This window comes from Seriola lalandi, unplaced genomic scaffold, assembly GCF_002814215.2.
Source record: "Seriola lalandi dorsalis isolate HSWRI2012SDOR001 ecotype SW California unplaced genomic scaffold, Sedor1 jcf7180002054368, whole genome shotgun sequence".
Lineage (NCBI taxonomy): Eukaryota > Metazoa > Chordata > Actinopteri > Carangiformes > Carangidae > Seriola > Seriola lalandi.
In genome coordinates this window covers 150,270-162,769 of record NW_019524921.1, presented here as the reverse complement: position 1 = coordinate 162,769, position 12,500 = coordinate 150,270, and the positions used below count along the sequence as shown (strand labels likewise).

The 12,500-nt window shown below is 45.3% G+C and overlaps 1 protein-coding gene across 1 annotated transcript in view; it reads right to left on the bottom strand.

The window, feature by feature from the left end:
* LOC111656744 (uncharacterized) overlaps window positions 1-12,289 on the bottom strand; it is a 45,749-nt gene extending 33,460 nt beyond the window's left edge. The window contains exons 1-5 of the mRNA XM_087174602.1: window positions 12,047-12,289; window positions 3,580-6,147; window positions 2,370-2,478; window positions 256-530; window positions 1-164 (exon numbers count right to left, since the gene is read on the bottom strand). The exon at window positions 1-164 is cut by the window's left edge and continues 120 nt beyond it. Of these exons, the coding sequence (XP_087030728.1) occupies window positions 1-164; window positions 256-530; window positions 2,370-2,478; window positions 3,580-5,991 (2,960 nt within the window). The 5' untranslated portion in view covers window positions 5,992-6,147; window positions 12,047-12,289. The remainder of the gene's footprint in view (window positions 165-255; window positions 531-2,369; window positions 2,479-3,579; window positions 6,148-12,046) is intronic.
* Window positions 12,290-12,500: the final 211 nt, after the last annotated feature.

Here is a 12,500-nt window from a genome sequence, read left to right as displayed (position 1 = left end):
TCCTCATCTTCCTCTTCCTCGCCCCCTTCCTTCCCTCCACCTGTCCGGGGTTTCGGGGAGGCATCAGCGGGACTGAAGGTGGAGTTTCCCAGGAAGCTGCGGTTACTCCCAAAGGCTGAGTCTTCCTCCACCTCCTCTGCTGCCTCCGCCTCTGCCCGCATCACCTTTACAGTAATAATCAATAATAATAATATTTATCCTACATGAACATTTAGACATTTTAAGACAAGATGACACAAGCTGAAACCAGATCACCTCGTCCAGGTCGGTCTCCCTGTAGCAGCGCAGTGGAACGGCGTCCAGATCCGTTTCAGAATATTTGACGGTCCGGCGGATGATGCCCGTCTTGGGGTTGGTGCCTAGGGGGTTAGGAGTCACCAGCTCCACCTCGATCTGCCGCACTTTGTGATGCGACAACTTTTGACCCTCTTTGTCCCGCCCCCTCCTCTGATTGGCTTGCTTAAGATGGAAGGAGGAGGGAGGGGTGGGGCTGGGTGAGCAGCTGGTCGGTGGCGTAGTGGGCGGGGCGTCTGCTGGAGGGAAGAAGCAAATGAATGTTTAAATACAGGTCTGGTGTTCTGACAGGAGATGTACCACAAGGCTCTGTATTAGAACCTGTTATGTTTTCAAAATGCATAAATAATATTATTGTATAAATTATATTATTATTATTATTATTATTATTATTATTATTATCATCATTACTATTATTGCATAAATAATAATACTGGAGGAAACATCCAGGCGAGCGAAGTGAAGATACGTCTGTATGCAGACGACACAGCGTATTATTTTACAGATTATATAATAGTTATATTTATACAAAAAAGTAAAATGTGCAAAAATTTCAATTTTAACATTCTCCAGAAATCATTCCGTACTAAAGACAATACATTTGGATCAGTATTAAATTATGTGTCAGCTGGGTTAATATATGTTTGTGGTCATTTAGAAAGTGTCAGAGAGCACTGACTGAATTTCAGAACTTCTTTGGTTTCAGCTGCTGAAAACCAAAGAAAATAAAATGAACATTTCTTGGTTGTGAGAAGCTGAATTCATAAAACAAGAAACTCAAATCTGAAAAAAAAAAAAGATTTCACATTTTTCACTATTTTGTTAAATTTTAAAGACAAAATGATTAATGGCGAAGATAATTAAGATGCAGCCCTCTTCAGCTGTCATAATGTCAATGGGTTTTTAAAAACCAATTCAATATTCAATATCAGTATTAGTAAACAAAAACAGTATTAGTCTGTACAAGAGGTAAAAATAAACTGAACTTGTCAAAATCTTTATGAGTCATAAGATGAAAACTTAAATGAATAAATAATAAATATATAATAAAATAAATATATAATGATAAAAAATAAAATCTAAAAATGTATCTGTTTTTATTTTTGTGTTTAATGTAACTAAGGTTAAAGTGAGGAGAAAAAAATGACTGAGTAGTTTCCGTAGTTTAAGATACTGTAGAATAGTCGTTGTAACTTAGTATGAATCAAGACATCAGAAGTATTTTGTCAGCTGTCAGTTTAGTAAAGAACAATTATGGTTATAGTCCAAATGCATAAAGTGTTGGCGAGGTGGGCTGACAAGACATCTTTTTGATTAATACAGAAAATACAAAATGATTCATGGTCTACTACATGAGTCTTATCCACTGAAGCACTGATGATGTCTGGAATGATTTATCAACACGATAACTAAAAGATTAATATTTGGAGGCCACACATTCCCACAGCAAACACCAGTGACTTCAGATAATTCAGAGTAATTCACTAAGTAATTCAGAATACTTCAGAGTCAGAGCAACATGCTGAATAAAGAACAGGAAGTGAGTAGTGGTGTGTAGTAATACTGGTGAGTAGAGCTGAATACTGTGAGCTGCGTTCTAGCTGATGTTAAGCTTCAGCTAATTGGCTTAAAGACTGGGAGCTCCTGAAGCTGCTTGTTTACTTCGCTGAGTGAAGAGACAACAACCTGAGGAAAGGCAGAATTAACGAACCCAATCGTACTGCTGTTGTTACCACAGCTACATCTGTTATACCACCACTACTACTGGTGTTAGTACTGCTACTCCCAGTACCGCCACTGCTGCTGCACTCCGAACGTGAGGGGCTAAAACTGATTGAGAATAAAACAATGATGAACTTTTTCTCATTTCATTTCATTGTAAAAGGTTAATGGAAGTTAAAATGGTTTAAATCAGATTTCAAACCCATTCAATGCAAACATCTGGAGCATTGATTAAAGAGAACTTCATACAACACGATGGTCACGATGGTTCAAACAAAACAGAATCAGTTAAAACAGAAATTAAACCAATTAAAATAATGTAAAACAAATACAACACCAACAGTCATCAGCACCTTTACTGCAGCGGCTGTCCTCTGTCTGGCCTCCAAACAGGAACTCCCACTTGGCTCGGGCGATCTTCAGCGACCGTGAGGACGGAATCGTCGCTGAGCCGCTGTCCGACTGCAGGAGGAGGAAACACAGTCGGGTTGAAATACGATAAAGTCTTTATCTATTTTAAATGATATGATATTTACAGTTCCGTGTGTGGTCAGGCAATCTTGCCTCTGGAAGTTAATCAGTGTACATGTTTTTATAATCAAGCTCTGATTTGATTTAAACTACAGCTGCAACGATTATTTGATTAATCGATCAATGAAATATTAACTGTTGACTATTTAGACAATCGATTAATCGCAGTAGTTATTTTTCAAGCAAAACTGCAAAAATGTGCAAATGTGAAGATGCCTGAGTTTTCTATCTATATGTGACAGTAACATTTTCAGGTTTTGGACAGTTGGTCAAATAAATCAAGAGACTGAAATAAATAACCTCGGGCTGTGCTTTTGTGATTTTCCAACATTTATTTATTGAATAAATAATAATATAATAATCAATAATGACAATTGTAGCCCTTGATTAAAGAAATTGGTGGTGTAAATTTAAAATTCAGATTATACAGGAAAAAAGTATTTTAAATGATTAAAATAATAAAGACAATAGGACTGTAGACCAGCGCCTTCACCAAATCACACCAGACAAAAACTAAATAAAGGCATATGAAAATTAAATATGTTTTAATTTGGCAGAAAAAACTGTGATCCAGAGGAAATTAAAGAAACTACAGACATCGTTTATACTGAGGCAGTTTTTCTTGTTTTCAAGTTTTTATTGTTCTGATATTCAAATGAAAACAGTTGTTAGAACTCAACAACATATCCCAAGAGTCTTAGCCACAGAGTTGCCATCAAAGCATTATGGGAACTGTAGTTGCTGAGGGCTAACAAAATAATCTGATCAGTCCAGCAGGACGTTCATGTTAGAATATGGACGGAGAGACAAACTAATGAAATGTTGAGGAGGGACTTCAACTTTGTTTTATATTTATTGTCATCAATGTGAATCTGACATCATGACGTCATCATGACATCAATCTCACCCCACTCACACATGACCACACCGGCTCACAACACAGCCATACTTCATAACCACATCCTCACACACACACAGGGTCTGGCTGTATTTACACACAACCGACCCTCCTCATCCTCCCGTCCAGCCGACCTGTATCCCAGAGCCGGTGTCCGCCGTGTCGTGGCTCGACTGACTTGAAGTTTCGGGGAACAAACTGTCGTTTCTGTCCAGCTGGGAACTGTCTCCCATGCTGCCGGTCACCCCACTGGAGCTCTGAGAGGACGTCCCTCCAGCCCCGCTGTGATCCTGGACCTCCTCCCTCTGATCCTTGGATATGTCTACAACTGACCTCTGGTTCCCCTGCACTGACGTCTTCACCTCTTTGTCATCTCCATCCTTGCTTGGAGTGTAAACTCTAAAGGTTGACTGTCTGTGGTCTTTTTCACAGAGTTCGTCTCGGTCCCGGACTGGTCCAGTCTCCCTCCACTCCTGCTGTCTGGAGGTCCAGCTCACGGGTAAACCCTCTGTGTTTTGGCTGGAGAGGTGTCTCCTGGAGAGTTCAGGGCTGTCCCTGGGTGATCGATCAAAGAGGTGATCATACTGCTTCCTCTCCATGCCAGGTGATTTGTGGTCCCCAGTGTACTGTGGTGGCTGGTAGCGGTGCAGGTTGGACATGTCTGTACTGAGTGATGAACTCCTTGGGTCTAAAACTGGAGACTGCGAAGCGGCAGCTCGGTGCAACCTCGCCGGTAAACCTGGAGATGGAGAGAGGCCTGTCTGGGACAAGAAGGGGTTGACACGTCCTGGTCTGGTTTGAGGTATCGGTTTGTCTGTTTTCCATCTGTGGTTCTGGTTATCTGCCTGCAGGGGTTCATGGGAGTTTTGCCCTTGAAGGGTGGCGTGCGGGTGGGATTCACTGAGGAATGACCCTCCCATCTTGGGACTCTCTGACAGCAGCGACTCAGCTTGAGAAGGTGTTGGAGAGGGAGTCCGTCTGCCTGCAAAGATGGAGGACAGTTTGGTAGCCTCCACGGCTAACTTACAAGCCAGTTCAGTGTTTGAGGATGGGGAGACACTTCTCCTGCCGTTGGTGGGGCTGACTGCTGAATGATCACTGGCTCTGCTGCTGCAGCGTGACGATTTGTAGTGACTCTTATCGTGAGCACTGTACTGTGTACTGTCTCTAGCGTTATTACTGGTGTTGGTGATGTTAGCTTTATAGCTACTATTAACAATGTGTTGGGAGTTCCCACTGGTTCGGTAGCCTGTACTGGGCTGGTGGCTGGTGGGGAATCTGCTCGTTGGAATCCCATGCTGGATGTCTGTAGGTCTCCCTGCAGGTAAAGGTGGATGAAATTTGGTGGAAAACTTGGAGCTCTCATCCCCGAGCCGTGGCCTCTGCGGGCTCTGGGGGGGGCCATGTGAGTGAAGTGCTGAGGTTGGAGCCGCTGAGTGGGAGGAGTATCCAGTGTGGGTACACAGGTGGTCAGAGGCAGGACTTCTGGGTATCCCATTCACTGAACTACGGCAGATCCCCCTATCCAGCTCTGAGAGCTGGGCCTTGGATGGCAGGGTGAGGGTGCTGCGAGGCAGGACAGGTGACCCCCCCCAGGACCGGCAGCGAGGGGACTGGTAGTGCCGTGGAAGGGTGGGGCTGCAGTTCTCTGAGCCATGACCGGCAAATCGCCGTCTGAGATCTGGGGATCCAAACTCCTCCAAGGCCCTGTGGGTGGCATCTCCGGCTACTGCCTCCAGGGCAGCCCTCTGCAGGTAAGGCGAGCCCCGTGGGGACTGATTCTGGGATAGGTAGGGGTGATCAGGGTAAGGGTTGCCCGTTGCCGGCTGACTGTTGTACCACACTGGGTCACTCAGCCGTTTCCGGAGATGGGCAGGCAGCGGCTGCCCCTCTATTCTGTTCACAGGATTGTCCAACTCACTTTGGCACACAGAAGTACGCCGGCTGCCCATGCTGTGGACATTAGCTTTCTCTATGTAGCCAAAGGTAACCACAGATGTCCTCCCCTCCTCACCCCCCACCGCTGGGATCTCACAGGACCTACGGTTGCCGGTGGGAGTGGAGGGTACACTCAGCCTCCCCGAGCATGTAGAAGATGGGGAGATAAGCACCTTTCCCTGGTAGGGATCCAAGTCTGAGGAACGGGTGGGTCCCAGGGAGCCATGCTGGCCTTGACTATTTGTTCCAGGTGCAAGGACCTGGAGTAACTGCCCAAAACTGTCAGACAACACATCCTGTCGATGGAACTGGGCGGGAGATCCTGGTGCATCAGGGTTTTGGAGTTGGAAGCTGACTGAGTGCCTGGAGGAGGACTTTGAACGGGCTAAGCTGTGGTTCCCAGTGTGATGCTGAGCGTCTGGGGAAACAGCTGGACTGCGGTTGGGACTGGAGTGGGTGGAGCTCCTCTGGGGATGAGGGAGGACGTCTGGACACTGAAGCATCAGGTGACCAGTCCCATCAGTTCCTCTTCCCAGCACCTTTCCTTCGTCCTCAGCAACAGACCTCACCTCTACGTACAGGTGAAGGACTTTACCTGCCTGAGACATGTTGACAACGGAGTGACCTAAAGGTTTTGATCTTCCTTTTCTGAGGCCCTTTGCTATTTGTGCAAAGGGTCCCTCGACCTCCTGGTGCCCATCAAAGTGCCCATCAGAAGTCCTTCATGATCTTTCTATCCTCCATCTGCTCATCATTTCTTCAACCTGCGGCAAGAAGCAGAGACACACACAAAGTTAATATGATGTAGTTCAGTCAGGACAGCAGAGTCAATCTGAGCTTTTCACGTTCTACATCTCACATCATGCTTTTCATGAGAACCTTCTGATATCATCAAAATAGAAAAACAAAGGCAGATGACAAAAGAACACACAGAAATTTACAGTATAGTGAAGATTTACATCTTCAGCTTCTTCCTATCGAAGGCCAGACACTCTGAATTCATAAATTCCTTCAGGATGTTCTTTCTCACACATTCAAACTTTCAAACATACATTCAGACTCAGGAACCGTTCATGTTTTGTGCTCTGATGCAGCACAACTCGTAAAAAAACAAACTGCTGTTCTATTAACTTGGTTCCAGACAATACTGAAAACATTTGGACTCTTCAGCTGTTTCAAACCAACAACAATAAATGTCATTTGTATGATCCGAACTGTGAAAAAGGAGGTTTCCATCCTACAACTCATAAACCTTGTGGCTGATGATCAACACTTTGTCAGTGTGAATCTTCTTTGTAGGTCAACTGGTGTCCTCAGACAAACTGGTTCACTGCTGTGATCAGACACCAAAGATCTCTCATGTTTTATTCATCAGATGGAGAGTCGCTGCAAGTTAGCAGGTTCTACTGGGCCTTTACTTTACGGGTTCTTTAAATGTTCTACTGGTTAATGATGAGGTTCTGCGAGTCCTTTAGGACACTCTAAGGATCCTTTAAGAGGTTCTAGTAATAAATCAGAAGATTATAGGGTCCTTTAGGGTGCGGATGTTCTAGGGGTCATTTAGGAGGTTCTACAATTTCTGTAGGACGTTCTGGGATTGTCGGTGTCATTGAAGATGTTCTAGGATTCCTTTAAGATGTTCTAATGGTTATTGAAGATATCCTGGAGGTCCTTTGAAATACTGCAGCAGTCACGTAGGAGGACTTGGAGTAGATTAGGAGGTTCTGATGGTCATTGAGGCGATTCTAAGCTTTCCTAAAGGTGTTCTAGAGGTCCCTAGGTAGATCTCCATATTTTTAAAAGGTTCTAGTGGTCATTAAAAAAGTTATACGGTATTTAAGACATCTGATGGTCATTGAGGCGATTCTAAGCTTTCCTAAAGGTGTTCTAGAGGTCCTTAGGTAGATCTCCATATTTTTAAAAGGTTCTAGTGGTCATTAAAAAAGTTATACGGTATTTAAGACATCTGATGGTCATTGAGGCGATTCTAAGCTTTCCTAAAGGTGTTCTAGAGGTCCTTAGGTAGATCTCCATATTTTTAAAAGGTTCTAGTGGTCATTAAAAAAGTTATACGGTATTTAAGACATCTGATGGTCATTGAGGCGATTCTAAGCTTTCCTGAAGGTGTTCTAGAAGTCCCTAGGTAGATCTCCATATTTTTAAAAGGTTCTATGGTATTTAAGACATCTGATGGTCATTGAGGAGGTTCTACTGTTTATTTTAGGGGTGTTCTCGGTGGGAGAGTTTGGGGTGATGTGTTTCTGTTCCCCATCACCATTATCAAAACACCGAATCAGGAAATATCATCTGAAGAAATGACAATCCAGATCCAGATCAATACACAACAAAGAGCACTGAGGCTGTTCAGGAGGTTTTAGGTGGAACGACTCCTTACTACCTTTTGTCATTTGTAAGTGAGTTCTCAGCCCTTCAGACAACATGTGTCCTTACCCTCTGATAAGCTTAAATACCGTGCTAGTTACAAGTCCATTCATGTCCTTGGCCGGCCTCCAACATGGCGGCAGGAACATGTGGGCCAGCCGGCACCAAGCGACATGTGAGTTTGATTCGTCTATTAATAGAAGAGGAAAAGCAGCTTGGAGGATCGTCAGGTGAGAAAACTAGAGGCATTGTACGAACTGTCTGATCCACAGTTTACACCAACAAAGACTTCTTACAGTCACACTCTGTTTATTACTTTAGATTTCATGTTTAGCTTTGTGCTCACAGAGATGTTTTGAGGGGTCTACTCTTAATATCATGATCCATTCACTGGTTGTATTTTCCGTCAGTTTTATTCTGTCTGAGTTCAGACTTCAGTGTCTGTGTTTCTATCTCAGATCTAACAGTAACTCTGCAGCCGGCTCCTCCTCTCTGCTCTGCTGGACGGACGCAGCTCAGTGGTTTAGATCATGAGGAGAGTCTGAAGTCACATGAAAACACAAGAGGCTGCAGGGAAGCAACACAACCACAGTCAACAGAGAGAGGCCTGACCCCCCCCTGACCCCCCCCTACAAAGGCCCAAATAATATTACAACTAGGTTTTATATTGCACTCAAATTAATGATTATTTTCACTTTTGATTTGATTTGAAAAATGAGTGAAACAATTAATTGATTTTATGTTTTTGATGGATCAATCACTGCAGCGGACACTTTGACTGCTTTCAGCATTTACACTTTTTATTCTTCAGCTTACAAATTAATCACTTGGGTCACATCTGGATTTTGTTCAGAGGGACTGGACATCTGGATTTGACAGCTGCACTTTGTGACTCTGACCAGAGACCAACAGAGACCAGCAGAGACCAGAGACCAACAGAGACCAGCAGAGACCAGAGACCAGAGACCACAGACCAGCAGAGACCAGAGACCAGAGACCAGCAGAGACAAGAGACCAGCAGAGACCACCGACCAGAATAGACCAGAAGAGTCCAGAGACCAGAGACCACCGACCAGAAGAGACCAGAAGAGACCAGAAGAGTCCAGAGACCAGCAGAGACCAGCAGAAACCGGCAGAGACCAGAAGAGACCAGAGACCAGCAGAGACCGGCAGAGAACAGTAGAGACCAGAAGAGACCAGAGACCAGAAGAGACCAGATACCGGAAGAGTCCAGAGACAAGAGACCAGAAGAGACAAGAGACCAGAAGAGACCAGAGACCAGAAGAGTCCAGAGACCAGCAGAGACCAGCAGAGATCAGCAGAGACCAGCAGAGACCAGGGACCAGAAGAGACCAGAGACCAGAGGAGACCAGAAGAGTCCAAAGACCAGCAGAGACCAGAAGAGACCAGAGACCAGCAGAGACCAGCAGAGAACAGAAGAGACCAGAAGAGTCCAGACACCAGCAGAGTCCATAGTCCAGCAGAGACCGGCAGAGACCAGCAGAGACCAGCAAAGTCCAGAGACCAGCAGAGACCAGAGACCAGCAGAGACCAGCAAAGTCCAGAGACCAGCAGAGATCAGAGACCAGCAGAGACCAGAGACCAGCAGAGACCAGCAAAGTCCAGAGACCAGCAGAGACCAGAAGAGACTAGAGACCAGCAGAGACCAGCAGAGACCAGCAGAGACCAAAGACCAGCAGAGACCAGCAGAGACCAGCAGAGACCAGAAGAGACCAGAGACCAGCAGAGACCAGAGACCAGCAGAGACCAGCAGACACCAGCAGAGACCAGCAGAGACCAAAGACCAGCAGAGACCAGAGACCAGCAGAGACCAGCAGACACCAGCAGAGACCAGCAGAGACCAAAGACCAGCAGAGACCAGAGACCAGCAGAGACCAGCAGAGACCAAAGACCAGCAGAGACCAGAGACCAGCAGAGACCAGAGACCAGCAGAGACCAGCAGAGACCAGAGACCAGAGACCAGCAGAGTGTAGGTTTAAGATCGGCTTCTTGTGAGGGTCAGATTTCATCTGGACAAACACTTCCTGTTTACAGGTAAAGCTCAACACTTCGCTCAAGGACAGCTCAAAGTCAGAACAAGACCAGGTCCAAACCCTGTCCAAGTCTGGACCTGCTGCTGTCCAGTCATCAAATGTGAGATTCACATCTCACCTGTAAACACCTGTGTGTTCTCACAGAAACAGCTGTTCTCTCTTCAGTCTGCAGTGTCTAAAACATCTGGATTAAAAACAAAGACTAAGGAGGCTGCGTTCACACCAACACGTCCAAACTAAATCCATCATCACGCTAACACACGTCACATGACCACTCTCTACACTGAGCATGTGCACGCCGGTGTAAACAGGAAGTAGACTGTTCAGTCTGTGGATTCTCTGTCTACCTGAGTTTCAAAATAAAACACAACCCCACATTTTTGAAAATAAAACAGGTCCAGCAGAGTTTCTGAAAGTCTCTGTTTGAGGGTCTGAAGACTCCGGAGTCGAGAGGACGGAGGAGGAAACGTAGAAGACTCTTAGAAACTTAATGTGAGACGATCAATGACCACAGCTGTGAGTTAAATGACTCCCGATCTTACTCCCCTGGTGAATCTGAAAAATGTGTGTCACTATTTAAAGCCAGAGATAATCGGTTTATTATCATTTAAAACCAGGAAAAGCATCAAATTCTCACGTTGGAGAAGCTGGAAACTTGTGTGAAATTTGTGCTTAAAGAATCAGTAAAACAATTATTAGATATTAACAAAGTCACCTATAACTTTTTTCATGTTTATTAACTGATTGATTAATTGATTAATCGCTGCAGCTGTGACTGTAATTTACACATCAGTCACAGTTATATGTTTTATTTGATTAAGAATATCACTGACTAATAAAGTCTGGTGGAAACAGACTGATGGACATGAACATGTGTCTGATCAGCTGCTTCACATCTGTTCAGTCTGTGTTCGCTGTGAGTCAAACATCATATTGTTGTAAACAGAGAAGAAGAGAAACCCTCAGTTCTCAGCAGGGGCCAGAAGTCTTTGTCGGAGGGCCGGGTTTGGTCCTCGAGCCGCCCACCATTGCTGAACATGATACAGTCATATAAGAAAACACAGAGCTGAGCTATAGCGGATCAATAGGAAATAATCAGAAACTATTCTGATAATCGACTGATCGACTCCAGAAGATCTGTGACGATCAGAAGCTTTTCTCTGTCGTGAAAGTAAACTGAAAGCTGTGACATGTACAGCAGACCGTGTGAGACAAACATCTGTCAGGAGACAAACATCTGTCAGAGGAGACAAACATCTGACAGGAGACAAACATCTGTGAGGAGACAAACATCTGTCAGAGGAGACAAACATCTGTGAGGAGACAAACATCTGTCAGAGGAGACAAACATCTGTCAGGAGACAAACATCTGTCAGAGGAGACAAACATCTGACAGGAGACAAACATCTGTGAGGAGACAAACATCTGTCAGAGGAGACAAACATCTGACAGGAGACAAACATCTGTCAGAGGAGACAAACATCTGACAGGAGACAAACATCTGTCAGGACACAAACATCTGACAGATCGATCGATCAACTAGTTGTTGCAGTTCACATGTAAAATTCACATGATCCATCCTCCTCCAGAGAGATGAAGGATCCAGATGTTTCTGACACTGACCTTCTTCCCTCCAGCTGTGATTCCACTCAACCTGATGTTCTCATGTTTCTCAAGTTCAGAGAGTTCGACTGAGTTTTATCTCACACTGAACTCTGATCTGAGTTTACAGTTTACAGCCACACACACACACACACAGACACACACACAGACACACACACACACACACACACACACAGACACACACACACACACACACACACACACACACCACCTGTGTTCAACTGATTCAACTGTGAAGTGAAATCTTTATTTAGATCCTCAGATGTGACAATGTGCAAACAAAAGCTGAAACATTCCTGAAACACACACATACAGACACACACACATACAGACACACACACACACACACACACACACACACACACACACACACACACACACACTGATAAGCACACAGTTAGCCCTACTTTTCCTGGACTCTGCTAATAGGATTCCCCCAACACTCCTCCACCCCCAACACTCCTCCTCCCCCCTCCCAGCATGCACTGCTCAATCCACCAACACACACACACTTAGAAAACCACACATATGCAGACACATGTGCTGACACACACACACACACACACACACACACACACACACACACACAGAGCTGTAACCTTACCTGTGTGTGCTGGTGTCCTCGTCCCTGCAGCGACGTCCCCCGAGTTGCCGTGGTAACGTCCTTTTCCTCTCGCTCTCTTCTGTCCCGTCACTCTCTCTCTCTCTGTTGCAGAGTAGCCTCGTTCTATCCTCCCTCGCCCTCCTTTCTCTCTCTCTCTCTTGAACACTTGTTGTCTGTAGCAGAGCCGGCTCATCGTGGATTTATCGTCTCCTCCGGCTCCTCCTCTTGCTCCTCCTCTTGCTCCTCCTCTTCCTCCTCCTCACCCCTCATCCTCCTCCTCCACTTCCGATCTCTATCAATCAGCTGATGCCCACGCCCCCTTCTTCCAGGCATGCTGCCAGCCAATCCTGTCCTCAGCTGCCTGCAGACAGGAGCTCCTTCAGCCAGTGATGAGCAGCTCTGACAGATGGCAGCACACAGCTTAGAAGAAGGTGGGTGTGTGTATGTGTGTGTG